The 23,029-nt window shown below is 41.4% G+C and overlaps 1 protein-coding gene across 11 annotated transcripts in view; it reads left to right on the forward strand.

Moving 5' to 3' along the window:
• The window catches only part of RYR3 (ryanodine receptor 3), a 1,083,635-nt gene that overhangs the window by 743,241 nt on the left and 317,365 nt on the right, over nucleotides 1-23,029 (forward strand). For all 11 annotated transcript variants that reach the window (XM_053697970.1, XM_053697969.1, XM_053697973.1 and 8 more), the window contains 4 exons: nucleotides 5,123-5,172; nucleotides 9,661-9,721; nucleotides 10,349-10,587; nucleotides 22,479-22,560. In XM_053697970.1, the coding sequence (XP_053553945.1) occupies nucleotides 5,123-5,172; nucleotides 9,661-9,721; nucleotides 10,349-10,587; nucleotides 22,479-22,560 (432 nt within the window). The remainder of the gene's footprint in view (nucleotides 1-5,122; nucleotides 5,173-9,660; nucleotides 9,722-10,348; nucleotides 10,588-22,478; nucleotides 22,561-23,029) is intronic.

Below are 23,029 nucleotides of genomic sequence, written 5' to 3' on the forward strand. Positions count from 1 at the left end.
GCATGCATTTTGAAGCTTTGTTAACCTGTCTTCTGTCAGGTAAATCTTCATTTCTACAGAATCTATAAGAGTCCCCAAGAAGGGAACTCTTGTGAGTGGAAAGAGAGAACTCTTCTTTTCGTTCACCTTCCATCCATGCGACCTTAGAAATGCCAGTACTAACTCTGTATGAGACTTGGCAGTTTGAAAGCTTGAAGCTTGTATCAGAATGTCGTCTAGGTACGGAGCTACCGCAATTCCTCGCGGTCTTAGTACCGCCAGAAGAGCACCCAGAACCTTTGTGAAGATTCTCGGAGCCGTAGCCAATCCGAATGGAAGAGCTACAAACTGGTAATGCCTGTCTAGAAAGGCAAACCTTAGATACCGGTAATGATCTTTGTGAATCGGTATGTGAAGGTAAGCATCCTTTAAATCCACTGTGGTCATGTACTGACCCTTTTGGATCATGGGTAAAATTGTCCGAATAGTTTCCATTTTGAACGATGGAACTCTTAGGAATTTGTTTAGGATCTTTAAATCCAAGATTGGCCTGAAAGTTCCCTCTTTTTTGGGAACCACAAACAGATTTGAGTAAAACCCTTGTCCTTGTTCCGACCGCGGAACCGGATGGATCACTCCCATTAATAAAAGATCTTGTACGCAGCGTAGAAACGCCTCTTTCTTTATTTGGTTTGTTGACAACCTTGACAGATGAAATCTCCCTCTTGGGGGAGAGAATTTGAAGTCTAGAAGGTATCCCTGAGATATGATCTCTAACGCCCAGGGATCCTGGACATCTCTTGCCCAAGCCTGGGCGAAGAGAGAAAGTCTGCCCCCCACTAGATCCGTTCCCGGATCGGGGGCCCTCGATTCATGCTGTCTTAGGGGCAGCAGCAGGTTTCCTGGCCTGCTTGCCCTTGTTCCAGGACTGGTTAGGTCTCCAGCCTTGTCTGTAGCGAGCAACAGCTCCTTCCTGTTTTGGTGCAGAGGAAGTTGATGCTGCTCCTGCTTTGAAATTACGAAAGGAACGAAAATTAGACTGTCTAGCCTTAGGTTTGGCTCTGTCTTGAGGCAGGGCATGGCCTTTACCTCCTGTAATGTCAGCGATAATTTCTTTCAACCCGGGCCCGAATAAGGTCTGCCCTTTGAAAGGTATATTAAGCAATTTAGATTTAGAAGTAACGTCAGCTGACCAGGATTTTAGCCACAGTGCTCTGCGTGCCTGAATGGCGAATCCGGAATTCTTAGCCGTAAGTTTAGTTAAATGTACTACGGCATCTGAAATAAATGAGTTAGCTAACTTAAGGGCTTTAAGCTTGTGTGTAATCTCATCTAATGGAGCTGATTCAAGTGTCTCTTCCAGAGACTCAAACCAAAATGCTGCTGCAGCCGTGACAGGCGCAATGCATGCAAGAGGTTGCAATATAAAACCTTGTTGAACAAACATTTTCTTAAGGTAACCCTCTAACTTTTTATCCATTGGATCTGAAAAGGCACAGCTATCCTCCACCGGGATAGTGGTACGCTTAGCTAAAGTAGAAACTGCTCCCTCCACCTTAGGGACCGTTTGCCATAAGTCCCGTGTGGTGGCGTCTATTGGAAACATCTTTCTAAATATCGGAGGGGGTGAGAACGGCACACCGGGTCTATCCCACTCCTTAGTAACAATTTCAGTAAGTCTCTTAGGTATAGGAAAAACGTCAGTACTCGCCGGTACCCGCAAAATATTTATCCAACCTACACATTTTCTCTGGTATTGCAACTGTGTTACAATCATTCAGAGCCGCTAACACCTCCCCTAGTAATACACGGAGGTTTTCCAGCTTAAATTTAAAATTTGAAATATCTGAATCCAGTTTGTTTGGATCAGAACCGTCACCCGCAGAATGAAGCTCTCCGTCCTCATGTTCTGCAAATTGTGACGCAGTGTCTGACATGGCCCTAATATTATCAGCGCACTCTGTTCTCACCCCAGAGTGATCACGCTTACCTCTTAGTTCTGGTAATTTAGCCAAAACTTCAGTCATAACAGTAGCCATATCCTGTAATGTGATTTGTAATGGCCGCCCAGATGTACTCGGCGCTACAATATCACGCACCTCCCGAGCGGGAGATGCAGGTACTGACACGTGAGGCGAGTTAGTCGGCATAACTCTCCCCTCGTTGTTTGGTGAAATATGTTCAATTTGTACAGATTGACTTTTATTTAAAGTAGCATCAATACAGTTAGTACATAAATTTCTATTGGGCTCCACTTTGGCTTTAGCACATATAGCACAGATATCTTCCTCTGAATCAGACATGTTTAACACACTAGCAAATAAACTAGCAACTTGGAAATACTTTTCAAGTAATTTACTATAATATGAAAACGTACTGTGCCTATAAGAAGCACAGAAAAAGTTATGACAGTTGAAAATTAATAAACTGAAAAGTTATAGCATCAAATCTTTGTAAAAAAAAAAAACACAATTTTAGCAAAGGATTGCTCCCATTAGCAAAGGATAACTAACCCTGATAGCAGAAAAAAAAAAAAAAAAAAAAAAATACAGAAATAAATGTTTTTTTATCACAGTCAACTACAATCTCACAGCTCTGCTGTGAGTGATTACCTCCCCCAAAACAAGTTTTGAAGACCCCTGAGTTCTGTAGAGATGAACCGGATCATGCAGGGAAGACAATAAACTTCTGACTGAATTTTTAGAGGCGTAGCAAAAGCGCCAAAAAAGGCCCCTCCCCCTCACACATAACAGTGAGAGAGATCAGTAAACTGTCATAAATTAAATAAAACGACTGCCAAGTGGAAAAAAATAGTGCCCAAAACATTTTTTCACCCAGTACCTCAGAAAATTAAACGATTTTACATGCCAGCAAAAAACGTTTAACATTAATAAATTGAGTGTTATTAAAAAGCCTGTTGCTAGTCCCTGCAAATTAGGCTAAAGTTTTATGCATACAGTATAATTCCAGTGAAGTGCCATTCCCCAGAATACTGAAGTGTAAAATATACATACATGACAGCCTGATACCAGTTGCTGCTACTGCATTTAAGGCTGAGTTTACATTATATCGGTATGGCAGAATTTTCTCATCAATTCCATTGTCAGAAAATAATAAGCTGCTACATACCTCTTTGCAGATTAATCTGCCCGCTGTCCCCTGATCTGAAGTTTACCTCTCCTCAGATGGCCGAGAAACAGCAATATGATCTTAACTACTCCGGCTAAAATCATAGAAAAACTCAGGTAGATTCTTCTTCAAATTCTACCAGAGAAGGAATAACACACTCCGGTGCTATTATAAAATAACAAACTTTTGATTGAAGGTATGAAACTAAGTATAATCACCACAGTCCTCTCACACATCCTATCTATTCGTTGGGTGCAAGAGAATGACTGGTAATGGCAGTTAGGGGAGGAGCTATATAGCAGCTCTGCTGGGTGAATCCTCTTGCACTTCCTGTTGGGGAGGAGTTAATATCCCATAAGTAATGGATGATCCGTGGACTGGATACACTTAACAAAGAGAAAAGTGTTCCAATCAGCCAATAGAATGCGGCGATGTTAGGGACGGCAGATTAGGGGTTAATAATATTTAACTAATGTTTGCGAGGTTTATTATAGTGGCGGCGACGTTGGGGACGGCAGATTAGGGGTTAATAAGTGTAGGTAGGTGGCGTGACATTTGGGACAGCAGATTAGGGGTTAATAAATATAATGTAGGTGGCGGCGATGTTGGGGGTAGCAGATTAGGGGTTCATAAGTATAATGTAGGTGGCGGCAGTGTCCGGAGCGGCAGATTAGGGGTTAATAAGTATAATATAGGTGTCGTCGATGTTGGGGGCGGCAGATTAGGGGTTAATAAGTGTAAGATTAGGGGTGTTTAGACTCGAGGTTCATGTTAGGGTGTTAGGTGTAGACATAACTTTTTATTCCCCATAGGAATCAATGGGGCTGCGTTCCTGAGTTTTACGCTGCTTTATTGCAGGTGTTAGACTTTTTTTCAGCCGCTCTCCCCGTTGATTCCTATGGGGAAATCGTGCACATGCACATTGCACCAGCTCACCGCTCACTTAAGCAGCGCTGATATTAGAGTGCGGTAATGAGCAAAATTTTGCTCAGCGCTCACTTCTTGCCTTTTAACGACGGGTTTCTGAAAACTCGTAATACCAGCGCTGCATGTAAGTGAGCGGTGAGACAAAACTGCTCGTTAGCACCGCACAGCCTCTAACGCAAAACTCGTAATCTAGGTGAAAGAAAGTACATTGCTTTTTCTTTTTACTATGCATTACTAAATATTGTGTCTGAGTTTACATTGCAGGTGTAAAAAAAACAAGTTGTAAAGCATTAAACCATTTGGTTATTGGCTTTTCATTTTCTCTAGGTTTTCATAGTTCTATTTTACTGTGAAAATTTCAGGTGTTAATTGTAATCCTACCCCTATTTTAATTTCATGTTCAGCAAACTTGGTAATTTTTAGAAGAAAATTATCATCTTGCGTTATGCTACTTACCAACTCTAACCTATTGGTATGAAATACTTGTTCCTCTACAGGCAAAATATTTAAAGGGACACTAAACCCAATTTTTTTCTTTTATGATTCGTTTAGAGCATGCAATTTTTAACAACTTTCTAATTTACTCCTATTATCAATTTGTCTTTGTTCTCTTGGTATCTTTATTTGAAACAGCAGGAATGTAAACCTAGGAGCCGGCCCAGGTGCTGAACAAAAAATAGGCTAGCTCCTAAGCTTATATTCCTGCTTTTCCAAATAAAGATACCTTAAGAACGAAGAAAAATTGATAATAGGAGTAAATTAGAAAGTTGTTTAAAATTATATGTTCTATCTGAACGATGAAAGAAAAAAATTGGGTTTCATATCCCTTTAAAATTTAAAAAAAATCTCAGAAGAGGGCTAGGGAGGAAGATGTGGAATACATAAGTGGAAATTAAAGCAACTGCAATTCTGTTTAACTGCTGATCAATGTGATTTGATTTCTGACTACTGTTTATTTACTCCTTTACACAAACTAAATCCAAGGGATTTTATTTTTTACTTCTTTTCATTACGGTTCCTCCTGTATCTGTGATAACCTTTCTACATTTTTCTTTCATTTTCTTCAACTTTTCCTTCTCTGCTTCAGTCTTTTCTGCAAACTGGCAGCTCTTGTCAGACATAGGATTTCATTGTTTGGTAAGTTATTCTAAAATGAGTGATCAAGTGAACACAAAGGCTCCTCATTTGTGTTAAAGGGACAGTAAAAGTCAAATTCAAATAGATTTATGATTCACATAGAGTGTGCAGTTTTAAACAACTTTCCAATTTACTTTTGTACTCAAATTTGCTTTATTCTCTTGGTGTCCTTTGTTGAAGAGTAAATCTAGACAGGATAGTAGTAGCTTAGGAGCGTTCACGTGACTTTAGCACTCTATGGCAGCAGTATGTGCAACTATGTATAACATAGCTATAGATATTGTTGTAAGCACTACAACTAGATGTCTAAAAACACATGTACACTCCTGAGCCTACGTAGGTTTACTCATTAAGAAAGGATACCAAGAGAACTAACAACATTTATAAAAGAATGTTGTTTAAAATGTCATACTCTGTCCAATCCATTTAAATATAATTTTGACCCAGCTAATTAAAAGAATTACTTGTGCCCTATGCCCTTAAGCTAAATGTGCCAAGCATTCTCCAAAAATGTGGTTTGTAAGCTTTTAGCCATGCAGCCCCATCTCTGTGGACCACTCTACTCAGCACAGTGAAAGAAGCCATCTCCCTGGACAAACTTAAACAAAGACTTAAGACCTAGATGTTTACACAGACTTCTCAGGAATAAAAACTGTACGTTATAACCCTTTTATGTAAATATACCTTGTTTAAAGTGAGTCCAACCCAGAGAAAAGTGCTATATTTGTTGTTGTTGTTGTTATTATTATATAAGTTTCTGTTACTTTACTGTCTCCTTTAACAAATATATTTAAGAAAGTAGTTTAGCTGAAATGGTTTTATCCATTGTACAGACTATTAAATGTGACCAACAAAGAAGTATCAAGCAGTTCTCTGTGACAAGACTGGATCTTATTGAATGTTATTGTGTATCACAAAGCAGTCTCTCAGCGGCTAGATTTTATTTGAACACCAAAATAAAGTATTACCTAGTTTTTTACTGTAATTACAATAAACCAAATACATTTTAACTTCCATTCACCAAGATTACAAGTTTTGCGCTAAACAGGGGGCGAAACGAACGTTACAAAAGTTGCGTTATTTCACCCTCCATAGCACTGCCATTACGAGTTTTTAAAAGCCTCCTTGTGCGTGCGATATGGTGGCGTTAAATTCCATACCGCACAAAAGCCAAGGGCTTCTTTGACGTGCTCATGCACGCTTTCCCCCATAGACATGAATCGGGAGAGAGTGTCAGAAAAAACACCTGAAGTGCGGAATGGCGATCGCCGTAACGCAACCCCATTGATGTCTACAGGGAAAAGAAAGTTACATTTAAACCTAACATAAACCCCTAGTCTAAACACCCCTAATCTGCTTCCCCCGACATCGCCGCCACTATAATAAAGTTATTAACCCGTAATCTGTTGCCCCCGACATCGCCGGCACTAATAAAAGTTGTTAACCCCTATTCCGCCGCTCTTGACATCGCCAATACTATAATAAAGTTATTAACCCCTATTCCGCCGCTCCATGACATCACCGCCACTAAATAAAGTTATTAACCCCTAAACCTCCGGCCTCCCACATCTCCGTCATTAAATAAACCTATTAACCCCTACATGCAAAACACTAAATTAAATTATTAACCCCTAAACCTAACACCTCCTAACTTTAAATTAAAATTACTATATAACTCTATTTAAATAAATAAAAACTTATCTGTGAAATAAAAATAAACCTAATATTAAACTATAAATTAACCTAACATAACTAATCTAATAAAATAAAAAATACTACCAATTAAAATCTCTAAATTACAAATTTAAAAAATCTAACACTACTAAAAAAAATAAAAAATCTAAATTACAACTAAAAAAAACCAAATCCTACGAAAAATTTAAATAATCAAAGTTTACTAAAAATAATTAACACTAAAATTACGAAAAATAAAAAACACTAAGATACAAAAAAAAACTAAATTTTCAAAAATAAAAACAATTACACCTAATCTAATAGCCCTATAAAAATAAAAAAGCACCCCCAAAATTAAAACACCCCTTAGCCTACAATAAACTACCATTAGCCCTTAAAAGGGCCTTTTGCATGGCATTGCCCTAAATAAATTGGCTTTTTTACCTGTAGAAAAATACAAAGTCCCCCCAAAAGTAAAACCCACCACCAAAGCAACCTCCCAAAATAAAATAAATAACTGTAAAAAAAACCTAAGCAACCCATTGCACCTAAAGGGGCATTTGTATGGGCATTGCCCTTAAAAGGGCATTTAGCTCTTTTTCAAAGCCCTAATCTAAAAAAAACACAAAAAAAAAAACACTAACCTCAGAAGATCTACTCACTGTTTCTGAAGTCCGGACATCCATCTCCATCCAGGCGGCGAGGTCTTCATCCATCCCGGGGGCGTCTTCTATCTTCATCCCGGCAGAGCGGACCCATTCTGCGCGGAGCACCCTCTTCATACGGTCGCCACCGTACACTGAAGTTGAATGCAAGGTAGCCGTTTCAAATGGCGTACCTTGCATTCATATTGACTGATTTTATTCTTAAAAATTCAAATCAGCCAATAGTATGGGAGGTTCCTAAATCCTATTGGCTGTTTGAAACAGCCAATAGGATGAGAGCTACTGAAATCCTATTGGTTGTTCAAATCAGCCAATAGGATTTCAGTAGCTCTCATTCTATTGGCTGATTTGAATTTGAAAAATCAAATCAGCCAATAGGAATGCAAAGTACACCATTTTGAAACGGCTACCTTGCATTTAACTTCAGTGTACGGCGGCGACCGTATGAAGAGGACGCTCCGCGCAGGATGGCATCTGCTTCCAGGGTGGCTCTGTTCCGCACTGCCGGGATGAAGATAGAAGACGCCCCCAAGATGGATGAAGACCTCATCGCCCGGATGGTAATGGATGTCCTGACTTTAGAAACTGTGAGTAGATCTTCTGGGGTTAGTGTTAGGTTTTTTTTAAATTATTTTTTATGGGTTTTGTTTTTTAGATAAGGTCTTTGGACTTTGAAAAAGAGCTGAACCTTTTAAGGGCAATGCAAACAAGCTAAATGCCCTTTTTTTAGGGGCAATGGGTAGCTTAGGGTTTTTTTAGAGTTGGGTTTTTTATTTTGGGTGGTCATATTTTTTTACAGGTAAAATAGGTGATTTCTTTAGGGCAATGCCCTACAAAAGGCCCTTTTAAGGGCTATTGATAGTTTATTGTAGGCTAGGGGGTGTTTTTATTTTGGGGGGCTTTTTTATTTTTATAGGGCTATTAGATTAGGTGTAATTGTTTTTATTTTTGATAATTTAGTTTATTTTTTGTAATCTTAGTGTTTTTTATTTTTCGTGATTTTAGTGTTTATTATTTTTGGTAAACTTATTATTAAATTATTCGTAGGATTTTTTTTTTTTTAGTTGTAATTTAGGTTTATTAATTTTTTTCGTAGTTTTAGTTTTTTTTAAATTTGTAATTTAGATATTTTAATTGGTAGATTTTTTATTTTATTAGAATAGTTAAGTTAATTTATAGTTTACTGTTAGGTTTATTTTTATTTCACAGGTAAGTTTTTATTTATTTAAATAGTTATATTGTAATTTAAATTTAAAGTTATGGGGGTGTTAGGTTTATTGGTTAATAGTTTAATTTAGTGTTTTGCAATGTGGGGAGCCGGCGGTTTAGGGGTTAATAGGTTTATTTAGTGACGGAGACGTAGGAGGCTGGAGGTTTAGGGCTTAATATCTTTATTTAGTGGCGGAGATGTCGTGGAGTGGCGGAATAGGGGTTAATAACTTTATTTTAGTAGCGGTGATGCCGGGGTGCGGGGAATAGGGGTTAATATATTTAAATAGTGTTGGCAATGTGGGTGGACGACAGATTAGGAGTTAATAACTTTATTGATTAGTTGCGATGTGGGTGGGCGGTAGATTAGGGGTTAATAGGTTTAATATAGTGTTTGCGATGCGGGAGGGTGGTGGTTTAGGGGTTCATAGGTAGTTTATGGGTGTTAGTGTACTTTGTAACAGTTTAGTTATGAGTTTTGTGAAACATTTTTGTTACACAAAATCCATAACTACTGCTCTCAGATGGCCGTATGGATCGTGTCGGTATTGGCTGTAACGCAAGCATTTTAGCCTCACCGCTCAACCTGTAATACCGGCGATATGGAAATCCCACACAAAAACGTCTTTTTTTTTTACTGCAGGCTTAACGTTGCGTTACAGGCTAAAATGCTTGCGGTATAGCTATATCGACACAACTTCCAATAGTGCGTTACTGCTTTTATGCTGAAATTGCCATTTTATTCAGCGTTAAAAGCTGCAACGCAAAACTCGTAATCTAGGTGATTATTAGGTATTCCAACTGCATTATTAAATTATAATGACATTTTATGTTTGCTGCATGTGCCCTACACATTGATATTCCATGAATACGTTTTACACACATCCTAGGGTAACAGATATGTGCCCTGATGGTATTTGCTCTTCCCTTTTTCCTTTAGGAAGTGACTCTTCTACAATGGTTAGCTGTCTACACATTCTGGCTCAGACTCTTGACACACGGTACGATATTCTGCTTAGTGATAATGTGTTTTATTAGTCATTTTTGTATCTCTTAAGGGTGTTATAGGAAAACTAAAGTCAAAATTGAACTTTCAGGATTCAGATAGAGCACACAATTTTAAACAACTTTTCAATTCACTTCTATTATAAGAATTTTTTATGTACACTTTGAGGCACCAGCGTTAGGCTAAATTTAATAAACTGCTGCAATGTGGGCACAGCTCTACCAGTAATGCTCTGTATATTAATATATCAGTATTGACGGTTGTCTTTAACTAATACTTGCCTGTCTCCACACAATATTTTTTGCTTTTATTTCTCTTAAAGGGACATGAAACCCATTTTTTTTCTTTTAGGATAGGCTCAGGAGCTAGGAGCTAGCTGCTAATTGGTGGCTGCATATATATTTCTCTTGTCATTAGCTTACTAATGTTTTCAGCTAGCTCCCAGTAGTGCATTTCTGTTCCTTCAATAAAGGATTACAAGTGATTGAAACAAAATTGATAAAAGAAGTAAATGGAAAAGTTCTGAATCATGCAAGAATGTGGGTTTCATGTCCCTTTAATGTCATGATGAAATGAGATGTATATTTACATCAGACATATCATTGTTTTTCTCTTCTTTCAGTACTGTAATGAAGTCTGGATCTGAGCTGGTAAAGGCTGGGGTGCGAGCTTTCTTTGAAAATGCAGCAGAAGATTTGGAGAAGACGTTGGAAAATTTGAAGTTGGGAAAATTCACTCATTCAAGAACTCAAATGAAAGGAGTCTCCCAGAACATAAACTATACCACTGTGGCACTGCTTCCTATCCTGACTTCCATTTTTGAACATGTGGCTCGCCACCAGTTCGGAGTTGATCTCTTGTGTATGTAAATTTATAACCCCTTTTCATTGTCCCAAGCACTAGAGAGTAATTTGCCTTTGGTAACATAGAGCTAGATCTCATGTGAACAGCTAATCTGGCTTTGATAGCTAAATAATTAGCACAATGAGTTTCTGTGTAACAGCTCTTTCCATCTAAAGGGGAGGAGAGTCCAGGGCTTCATACATTACTTTTGGGAATAAAGAACATTGTCACTGGGATGAGGCAAAGACACCCCAGCCAAAGACTTAAATACCGCCCCACTCCCCTCATCCCCCAGTCATTCTATGCCTTTTGTCACAGGAAGATGGCAGAGAAGTGCCGAAGATTCGTAGTAGTCTCTTATGGAGGGTAGTACTCTTTGGAATGGGACTGGAGTTTTAAGTAGTCCTGTCAGCCTCTCAGTGAGAGCCTGGGTGAAAGTTAGAGTCCGGAGATGCAGGGAGTGTCTTTCTGCTAAACCATCCTGACTCAGATTAACAGCTCCACAAGCAATCAGCGTTGACGAGTTTCACTGCCTGCTTTCTGCATTCAAGTCCATGTCAGGGGCGATGCTTCAACCTGTCACACTTGAAGGGCCGTGTTCCTGTTCCACGACATAGATTCTGGTAAGATTGTTTAATTTTTTTATATATAATGATAACACAGAAGACAGGGTCACAGTGTGGCTCCTTTTATCTTATGGGATGAAGGGTTAATATTCCTGGTAAGGGGATTATTGAACGGGGGGGGGGGGTTTATACATGCTATTGTTTATTTTGTGATTGCTGAGTTATGTGCGAGATGAGGCTCTGGCAATAGTGGAACTTTCAGGTTGACTTCCGGGATTATTTGTGCAGCCGGTTTTGGCACATTTTCTCCTTAGTGCAGGGGCGATCCTGTGAGGCATCCCATGTGACCAGGTGTGGCAGTCTCTACTTTCTCTGTTGACCTGCGGCGCAGGAGACAAAGCGTTTTTTGTAGTACGAGTCATAGGAGGTGGTGAGTGCCCCGGCCATTGGAGGTATAAAGGTGCCTGTTTATTAAATTAATCTAATCCATAATAAAAGCACAAGCTATTAAGGACTCTGATGCGTTGAAGGGTACTTCCTCTTTAACAAAGTCTCATTCCTGTGTTTATTGTGAGGAAGTTCTTGTAGATCAGCCTGCTCAACTATGTTCCACATGCATCTATAAAGTTGCGACATCTAAAAAAACAAAGGGATGTATAGTACTACTGAGCCGTCCACCTCTGAGGGTTCTCAGTCCCATAAGGTGCGTTCCCTGCTTTTTTCTCCGAGTGCACATGCAGCGCCCCAGGGTCGAACCATTCCTCCTACGGGAGAGATTTCTCTTGTTAAGTGTATCCAGTCCACGGATCATCCATTACTTATGGGATATTAACTCCTCCCCAACAGGAAGTGCAAGAGGATTCACCCAGCAGAGCTGCTATATAGCTCCTCCCCTAACTGCCATTACCAGTCATTCTCTTGCACCCAACGAATAGATAGGATGTGTGAGAGGACTGTGGTGATTATACTTAGTTTCATACCTTCAATCAAAAGTTTGTTATTTTATAATAGCACCGGAGTGTGTTATTCCTTCTCTGGTAGAATTTGAAGAAGAATCTACCTGAGTTTTTCTATGATTTTAGCCGGAGTAGTTAAGATCATATTGCTGTTTCTCGGCCATCTGAGGAGAGGTAAACTTCAGATCAGGGGACAGCGGGCAGATTAATCTGCAAAGAGGTATGTAGCAGCTTATTATTTTCTGACAATGGAATTGATGAGAAAATTCTGCCATACCGATATAATGTAAACTCAGCCTTAAATGCAGTAGCAGCAACTGGTATCAGGCTGTCATGTATGTATATTTTACACTTCAGTATTCTGGGGAATGGCACTTCACTGGAATTATACTGTATGCATAAAACTTTAGCCTAATTTGCAGGGACTAGCAACAGGCTTTTTAATAACACTCAATTTATTAATGTTAAACGTTTTTTGCTGGCATGTAAAATCGTTTAATTTTCTGAGGTACTGGGTGAAAAAATGTTTTGGGCACTATTTTTTTCCACTTGGCAGTCGTTTTATTTAATTTCTGACAGTTTACTGATCTCTCTCACTGTTAGCTATCAGGGTTAGTTATCCTTTGCTAATGGGAGCAATCCTTTGCTAAAATTGTGTTTTTTACAAAGATTTGATGCTATAACTTTTCAGTTTATTAATTTTCAACTGTCATAACTTTTTCTGTGCTTCTTATAGGCACAGTACGTTTTCATATTATAGTAAATTACTTGAAAAGTATTTCCAAGTTGCTAGTTTATTTGCTAGTGTGTTAAACATGTCTGATTCAGAGGAAGATATCTGTGCTATATGTGCTAAGCCAAAGTGGAGCCCAATAGAAATTTATGTACGAACTGTATTGATGCTACTTTAAATAAAAGTCAATCTGTACAAATTGAACATATTTCACCAAACAACGAGGGGAGAGTTATGCCGACTAACTCGCCTCACGTGTCAGTACCTGCATCTCCCGCTCGGGAGGTGCGTGATATTGTAGCGCCGAGTACATCTGGGCGGCCATTACAAATCACATTACAGGATATGGCTACTGTTATGACTGAAGTTTTGGCTAAATTACCAGAACTAAGAGGTAAGCGTGATCACTCTGGGGTGAGAACAGAGTGCGCTGATAATATTAGGGCCATGTCAGACACTGCGTCACAATTTGCAGAACATGAGGACGGAGAGCTTCATTCTGCGGGTGACGGTTCTGATCCAAACAAACTGGATTCAGATATTTCAAATTTTAAATTTAAGCTTGAAAACCTCCGTGTATTACTAGGGGAGGTGTTAGCAGCTCTGAATGATTGTAACACAGTTGCAATACCAGAGAAAATGTGTAGGTTGGATAAATATTTTGTGGTACCGGCGAGTACTGACGTTTTTCCTATACCTAAGAGACTTACTGAAATTGTTACTAAGGAGTGGGATAGACCCGGTGTGCCGTTCTCACCCCCTCCGATATTTAGAAAGATGTTTCCAATAGACGCCACCACACGGGACTTATGGCAAACGGTCCCTAAGGTGGAGGGAGCAGTTTCTACTTTAGCTAAGCGTACCACTATCCCGGTGGAGGATAGCTGTGCCTTTTCAGATCCAATGGATAAAAAGTTAGAGGGTTACCTTAAGAAAATGTTTGTTCAACAAGGTTTTATATTGCAACCTCTTGCATGCATTGCGCCTGTCACGGCTGCAGCAGCATTTTGGTTTGAGTCTCTGGAAGAGACACTTGAATCAGCTCCATTAGATGAGATTACACACAAGCTTAAAGCCCTTAAGTTAGCTAACTCATTTATTTCAGATGCCGTAGTACATTTAACTAAACTTACGGCTAAGAATTCCGGATTCGCCATTCAGGCACGCAGAGCACTGTGGCTAAAATCCTGGTCAGCTGACGTTACTTCTAAATCTAAATTTCTTAATATACCTTTCAAAGGGCAGACCTTATTCGGGCCCGGGTTGAAAGAAATTATCGCTGACATTACAGGAGGTAAAGGCCATGCCCTGCCTCAAGACAGAGCCAAACCTAAGGCTAGACAGTCTAATTTTCGTTCCTTTCGTAATTTCAAAGCAGGAGCAGCATCAACTTCCTCTGCACCAAAACAGGAAGGAGCTGTTGCTCGCTACAGACAAGGCTGGAGACCTAACCAGTCCTGGAACAAGGGCAAGCAGGCCAGGAAACCTGCTGCTGCCCCTAAGACAGCATGAATCGAGGGCCCCCGATCCGGGAACGGATCTAGTGGGGGGCAGACTTTCTCTCTTCGCCCAGGCTTGGGCAAGAGATGTCCAGGATCCCTGGGCGTTAGAGATCATATCTCAGGGATACCTTCTAGACTTCAAATTCTCTCCCCCAAGAGGGAGATTTCATCTGTCAAGGTTGTCAACAAACCAAATAAAGAAAGAGGCGTTTCTACGCTGCGTACAAGATCTTTTATTAATGGGAGTGATCCATCCGGTTCCGCGGTCGGAACAAGGACAAGGGTTTTACTCAAATCTGTTTGTGGTTCCCAAAAAAGAGGGAACTTTCAGGCCAATCTTGGATTTAAAGATCCTAAACAAATTCCTAAGAGTTCCATCGTTCAAAATGGAAACTATTCGGACAATTTTACCCATGATCCAAAAGGGTCAGTACATGACCACAGTGGATTTAAAGGATGCTTACCTTCACATACCGATTCACAAAGATCTTTACCGGTATCTAAGGTTTGCCTTTCTAGACAGGCATTACCAGTTTGTAGCTCTTCCATTCGGATTGGCTACGGCTCCGAGAATCTTCACAAAGGTTCTGGGTGCTCTTCTGGCGGTACTAAGACCGCGAGGAATTGCGGTAGCTCCGTACCTAGACGACATTCTGATACAAGCTTCAAGCTTTCAAACTACCAAGTCTCATACAGAGTTAGTACTGGCATTTCTAAGGTCGCATGGATGGAAGGTGAACGAAAAGAAGAGTTCTCTCTTTCCACTCACAAGAGTTCCCTTCTTGGGGACTCTTATAGATTCTGTAGAAATGAAGATTTACCTGACAGAAGACAGGTTAACAAAGCTTCAAAATGCATGCCGTGTCCTTCATTCCATTCAACACCCGTCAGTAGCTCAATGCATGGAGGTGATCGGCTTAATGGTAGCAGCAATGGACATAGTACCCTTTGCACGCCTACATCTCAGACCGCTGCAATTGTGCATGCTAAGTCAGTGGAATGGGGATTACTCAGACTTGTCCCCTACTCTGAATCTGGATCAAGAGACCAGAAATTCTCTTCTATGGTGGCTTTCTCGGCCACATCTGTCCAGGGGGATGCCATTCAGCAGGCCGGACTGGACAATTGTAACAACAGACGCCAGCCTACTAGGTTGGGGCGCTGTCTGGAATTCTCTGAAGGCTCAGGGACAATGGAATCAGGAGGAGAGTCTCCTACCAATAAACATTCTGGAATTGAGAGCAGTTCTCAATGCCCTTCTGGCTTGGCCCCAGTTAACAACTCGGGGGTTCATCAGGTTTCAGTCGGACAACATCACGACTGTAGCTTACATCAACCATCAGGGAGGGACAAGAAGCTCCCTAGCAATGATGGAAGTATCAAAGATAATTCGCTGGGCAGAGTCTCACTCTTGCCACCTGTCAGCAATCCACATCCCGGGAGTGGAGAACTGGGAGGCGGATTTCTTAAGTCGTCAGACTTTTCATCCGGGGGAGTGGGAACTTCATCCGGAGGTCTTTGCCCAAATACTTCGACGTTGGGGCAAACCAGAGATAGATCTCATGGCGTCTCGACAGAACGCCAAGCTTCCTCGTTACGGGTCCAGATCCAGGGATCCAGGAGCGGTTCTGATAGATGCTTTGACAGCACCTTGGACCTTCGGGATGGCTTATGTGTTTCCACCCTTCCCGATGCTTCCTCGATTGATTGCCAGAATCAAACAGGAGAGAGCATCAGTGATTCTAATAGCGCCTGCATGGCCACGCAGCACTTGGTATGCAGATCTAGTGGACATGTCATCCTGTCCACCTTGGTCGCTACCTCTGAAACAGGACCTTCTGATCCAGGGTCCCTTCAAACATCAAAATCTAATTTCTCTGAAGCTGACTGCTTGGAAATTGAACGCTTGATTTTATCAAAACGTGGTTTTTCTGAGTCAGTTATTGATACCTTAATACAGGCTAGGAAGCCTGTTACCAGAAAGATTTACCATAAGATATGGCACAAATACTTATATTGGTGCGAATCCAAGAGTTACTCATGGAGTAAGGTTAGGATTCCGAGGATATTGTCTTTTCTACAAGAAGGTTTAGAAAAGGGTTTATCCGCTAGTTCCTTAAAGGGACAGATTTCAGCTCTGTCCATTCTTTTACACAAACGTCTGTCAGAAGTTCCGGACGTTCAAGCTTTTTGTCAGGCTTTAGCTAGGATCAAGCCTGTGTTTAAAACTGTTGCTCCACCATGGAGTTTGAACTTAGTTCTTAATGTTTTACAGGGGGTTCCGTTTGAACCCCTTCATTCCATTGATATCAAGTTGTTATCTTGGAAAGTTCTGTTTTTAATGGCGATTTCCTCGGCTCGAAGAGTCTCTGAGTTATCTGCCTTACATTGTGATTCTCCTTATCTGATTTTTCATTCAGACAAGGTAGTTCTGCGTACTAAACCTGGGTTCCTACCTAAGGTGGTCACTAACAGGAATATCAATCAAGAGATTGTGGTTCCATCTTTGTGTCCTAATCCTTCTTCGAAAAAGGAACGTCTGCTACACAATCTAGATGTAGTCCGTGCCCTGAAATTTTATCTACAGGCAACTAAGGATTTTCGACAAACGTCTTCCCTGTTTGTCGTTTATTCTGGTCAGAGGAGAGGTCAAAAAGCTTTGGCTACCTCTCTCTCCTTTTGGCTTCGTAGCATAATACGGTTAGCCTATGAGACTGCTGGACAGCAGCCTCCTGAAAGAATTACAGCACATTCTACTAGAGCTGTGGCTTCCACTTGGGCCTTTAAGAATGAGGCTTCTGTTGAACAGATTTGCAAGGCTGCAACTTGGTCTTCTCTTCATACTTTTTCCAAATTTTACAAATTTGACACTTTTGCTTCTTCGGAGGCTGTTTTTGGGAGAAAAGTTCTTCAGGCAGTGGTTCCTTCCGTATAAAGAGCCTGCCTGTCCCTCCCGTCATCCGTGTACTTTAGCTTTGGTATTGGTATCCCATAAGTAATGGATGATCCGTGGACTGGATACACTTAACAAGAGAAAACATAATTTATGCTTACTTGATAAATTTATTTCTCTTGTAGTGTATCCAGTCCACGGCCCGCCCTGTCACTTTAAGGCAGGTAATTTTTCCATTAAACTACAGTCACCACTGCACCCTATGGTTTTCCTTTCTCTGCATGTTTTCGGTCGAATGACTGGTAATGGCAGTTAGGGGAGGAGCTATATAGCAGCTCTGCTGGGTGAATCCTCTTGCACTTCCTGTTGGGGAGGAGTTAATATCCCATAAGTAATGGATGATCCGTGGACTGGATACACTACAAGAGAAATAAATTTATCAAGTAAGCATAAATTATGTTTTTGCGGATCAACTGCAAACGGCGGTATCGAAAGTGATCCATGCCTTACCACATTCTGCTAAGCGCAAGCGTAGGGTGTATCATGACGGCCCGGCCCAGGGGTTGTCTATGCCTATGGAAATATTAGAGGTGTTATACGATGACGAGGCCCACTCCGATTCTTTGGAGGAGGCTCCTTCTGGGTCGGAATCCGTGTCATCTCATCCTCCGGCTGTGGAGGAGCCTGACTTTAGGTTTAGGATAGAGAATTTGCGCTTTTTGCTGAAGCAAGTGCTTGCTACTCTGGAGGTCCCGGAACCGAAGCCTCCGGAGGAACCTTCGATTCTTAAGCTTGATATGGTATACGAGGACAGGTTGGTGCCTCAGACCTTCCCGGTTCCTGTTAAGATGACTAATATTATTAAGCACGAATGGGAGCGATTAGGTTCTTCCTTTTCCCCTTCTTCTTCCTTGAAGAAACTGTTTCCCATCCCGAACTCTCAACTCAAGCTGTGGGGAACTGTCCCTAAGGTGGATGGTGCTATTTCCACGGTTGCGAAGCAGACAACTATTCCTCTTGAGGATAGTTTGTCGTTTAAAGAACCCGTGGATAAAAAGTTGGAATACATGTTAAGGAAAATGTTTCAGCACACAGGGTTTGTTTTTCAACTAGCATCGGCTGTAGCTGCAGTTTCTGGAGCTGCGACATATTGGTGTGAATCGCTATGTGATATGGTTGAGAGGGAGACTTCCATCGATGAAATACAAGAGAGAATTAAAGCCTTTATTTAAATTCTTTATTTGTGATGCCAATATGCAAATTATTCGCCTGAACGCTAAGGTTTCAGGATTTTCCTTATTAGCTCACAGGGCTCTGTGGCTAAAGTCTTGGTGGCAAACAAGACCTCAAAGTCGAGGCTGTTGTCTCTGCCTTTTCAAGGAAAGATTCTGTTCGGTCCAGGATTGGATTCGATCGTATCCATGGTTACAGGAGGCAAGGGAGCTTTCCTACCGCAGGATAAGAAGGCTAAGCCTAAAGGATCTACTTTTCGTCCCTTTCATGTGGACAAGGCCTAGAGCCAGCAGCCAGCAGCCCGCAGCGAAAGCGGATCAGTCCAAGGGAACAAGTCCAAGCAGAACAAGAAGCCCCGACCATGTCTCTCCTCTCTAGGTGTTATCGTACCAGTACCCGAAGCAGAAAGGGGTCTAGGATACTATTTAAATCTGTTTGTGATTCCAAAGAAGGAGGGCACGTTCTGCCCGATTCTGGACCTAAAGTGTTTAAACAAGTTTCTTGCTGTTCCATCGTTCAAAATGGAAACAATCAGATCTATTCTGTCCCTAGTTCAAGAGGGGCAGTTCATAATGACAATAGACTTGAAGGATGCTTACCTTCGTGTTCCAATTCACAGGACCACTTCAAGTTCCTAAGATTTGCGTTTCTGTACTAACATTTCCAATTTGTGGCCCTTTCCTTCCATCTGATGACAGCCACGAGAGTCTTCATGAAGGTTCTAGGGGCGCTACTTGCTGAGGCCAGATCCAGGGGCATTGCTGTAGCGCCCTATTTAAACGACATCCTAGTCCAGGCACCGTCGTTCAGCCTCGCAGAGGAGCATTCGAAGGCTCTTCTTTTCTTGCTCCAATCTCACGTTTGGAAGATCAACTCAGGAAAGAGTTCCCTGGTTCCCAGCAACAGGGTGGAGTTCCTGGGCTAGATAATAGACTCTATGTCGATGAAAATATTTCTCACAGATCAACGACGCAGGAAGATTGCGCCCACCTGTCTTGCCCTTCAGTCCTCCTCAAGCCCTTCGGTGGCTCAGTGTATGGAGATGATCGTTCTTGAGAACGTCCTGGGAGATTGTAACCACGGACACAAGTCTTGCAGGATGGGGAGCTGTTTGGGGTGCCAGGATGGCACAAGGAAAATGGACCCCAGTGGAGTCTCTCTTCCGATAAATATGATGGAACTTCGAGCAATGTACAATGTCTGAGGGCGTTTCCTCCTCTGGGGTCATTCAGCTTCATCAGATTCCAGACCGACAACATTACCTCGGTGGCTTACATCAACCATTCAGCCTAGCTTATATTTGTCCACCGTTACCACTTCTACCTCGTATAGTGTCACGCATCAAACAGGAGCGAGCTTCGGCCATCCTAAATGCTCTATCGTGGCTGCAGAGGATGTGGTTTTGCGGATCTGGTCATCCTCTCTGCCATGGAGGTTACCCTGTTGCAGGGATCTGCTGGAACAGGGTCTCTTTCTACATCTAAATCTCATTCTCTGAGGCTAACTGCGTGGGGATTGAACGCTTAGTCTTAGCCAAGAGAGGTTTTTCTGAAAGTGTGACTGACACTCTAGTTCAGGCAAGGAAGCCAGTCACTCGTTGCAACTACCATAAGGTGTGGAGGACTTACTTGTCCTGGTGTGAGAATCATGGATATCCTTGGCACAAGGGGAAGGTATCCAGGATTCTGTCCTTTCTCCAGGAGGGTCTGGAGAATGGTCTTGCCGCTAGTTCCTCAAAGGGACAAATCTCGGCATTATCAGTCTTGTTGAACAAGAGTTTGGCTGAGCTTCCTGACATTCAATCTTTCGTTCAGGCTCTGTCTAGAATCAGGCCTGTCTTTAGGCAGTCTGCTTCTCCATGGAGCTTAAGGTATTGCAGAGGGTTCCGTTTGAGCCTATGCATTCCATTGACATTAAGATTCTGTCCTGGAAGGTTCTCTTCCTGTTGGCTATTGCTTCGGCACACAGAGTATCTGAGCTTGCTGCCTTGCAATTCGAGCCTCCTTACCTGGTTTTTCATGCGGATAAGGCGGTTCTTCGCACTGGTTTGGTGTTTCTTCCCAAGGTGGTGTCTAACCGTAACATCAATCAGGAAATAATTGTTCCTTCTTTATGTCCTAACCCTTCGTTTTCTAATGAGAGGTTACTTTATAATCTGGATGTGGTTCGTGCCTTGAAGTTCTGTCTTCATGCTACGAGGGATTTCAGACTCTCTACATCTCTTTTTGTGGTGTATTCAGGGAAGCGCAAGGGGCAGAGGGCCTCTTCTACTTCTTTGTCTGTTTGGTTAAGGAGTTTGATTCACTTGGCCTATGAGACTGCAGAACATAAGTCTCCTCAGAGGATCACGGCTCATTCAACTAGAGCTGTGGCTTTGTCTAGGGCCTTTAAGAATGAGGCCTCTATGGAGCAGATTTGTAAGGCGGCTACCTGGTTTTCCTTACACACTTTTACAAAGTTTTACAATTTTGACGTTTTTGCTTCTGCGGAAGCTGCTTTTGGGAGAAAGGTTTTACAGGCTGTGGTGCCCTCAGATTAGGGTCCGCCTTTTTACCCTCCCCGTTTTATTCAGTGTCCTCTAACGCTTGGGTATATGTTTCCCAAAAGTAATGAATGAAGCCAGGGACTCTCCTTCCCTTTAGATGGAAAACATAAATTATGCTTACCTGATAATTTTATTTCCATCGTGGGGAGGAGAGTCCACGGCTCCCGCCCGTAACTCCAGTGGGCGGACCTAAATTTAATTTATCTTCTGGCACCATTTATACCCTGATATTTCTCCTACTGTTCCTTGTTCCTTCGGCAGAATGACTGGAGGATGAGGGGAGTGGGGGAGGTATTTAAGCCTTTGGCTGGGGTGTCTTTGCCTCCTCGGTGTGGCCAGGTTCTTTATTCCCAAAAGTAATGAATGAAGCCGTGGACTCTCCTCCCCACGATGGAAATAAAATTATCAGGTAAGCATAATTTATGTTATTTGTAAACTTCTATTAGACACACAGATTTTTTGTGACAATGTGCTATGTGTAGACAATCAAAATCTATCAGCTTATCACTGCTTGTGTTCTAGCCCTGTATCCTTAACCACAACCCTGCATCCTCAACAATAACCTACAGCTAACCCCACCCCTCCTCAAAAATGCCTCATAAACATAAAGGAGCTCCATCCACACAACCACCTACTCATCCAAACACATACTACTGTGTTAAGTCTATTTTATGTTATATGGAAATAAACTGTGTACCATTACCTGAATACGCCTAGATTCCTGTATAGCTATCCTCTGCAGCAAAAATCCATATTTACTTTATGGCCTGATGATCAAAAACCTGCTGGCATGGACAGTAATCAATCCATTTTTTGTCTCTCCTTCCAGAACCCTGCATAGAAAAATAGATAAATAAACTGCTCTCTAGATAAAATTTGACCAAAGTTATTTGAAGGACCTCGCAGTACTAGCAAGACTTCTTAGATAATCTCTCCAGACTAGCAAACTCTAGATTACCAGGCAAGTGTATAACAAACGCTAGGATTTGCCATTTAATTCAGCACCTTCGGCCTCCCATGGCACAGTGCCTTCTCCAATGAGGTGACATTTCTACCTCTAGACCAATAGACGTGCGTGTCAACTGACATCCTAGCACGGCTATTGATCTAGAGGTGAAAACGTCACCTCATTGGAGAAAGCTCTGTGCTGTGGGCAGCCGGAAACGCTGTGTTAGCGATATACTTTCCTTACAGATAGGGTGAGTTTAACATAGTTTTTTTTACTGAACGATGACAGAAACTAATGTTTATTTTTAGTGATGATAAATCCTAGCATTTGTTACACGCCTGGATTTACGATCACTTTAAGTCATATGTTGTTACTACGAGGAAGACGATTTTTCATCTACAGTAGAATCTAGGCCACAGGATTTAGCACTGAAAACTTTTAACAAGAGACAGAATTGCTTAAATAAGGATAATCCAAGCTAGTTAATGATCATATTCTGTCTATGTGAAGTAAATCAGTTTTTTCTTTCTAGTGGATGATGTGCAAGTTTCCTGTTATAGAATTCTGTGCAGCCTCTACTCACTTGGAACTGGAAAGAACATCTACGTTGAAAGGTACAGTACAGTACAGTATTAATAATAAAGCTATCGGTTACATTTCCATACTCTGCCTTTCTGTGCTAAGGTAATGTGGTAAATTGTTAGGACTGTTATCTAAGCAGTGTTTCATATCCTCACAATTGTTCGACTCCTCTTGATTTGTTTAATTGATTTAAAGTGAATAAACATTGATCTGTGTGTTAGAACCTTGCACTGTTTAGTAATTATGGGCTTAACTGTGATAGGAGAATAGGGTGTATGATGCGTCATAGAGGCATCTGGGAATCTACATGTAGCGGAAGAGAATTAGACTCCTTAATTTAATTGTTTGTGCTACTGTTGCTTTTGGCACCCAAAGGAGTGAGAATTAAAATATTTGTTCTGGAGAATAATACCTTGTATTATATTTCTTTGTTGTGCCCTATTGTTGTGTGAAAAGAGACTGGTTATGAATTGAATTCCACATGAGGGGGCTGAATGATAG

Source organism: Bombina bombina, chromosome 1 (assembly GCF_027579735.1).
Source record: "Bombina bombina isolate aBomBom1 chromosome 1, aBomBom1.pri, whole genome shotgun sequence".
Lineage (NCBI taxonomy): Eukaryota > Metazoa > Chordata > Amphibia > Anura > Bombinatoridae > Bombina > Bombina bombina.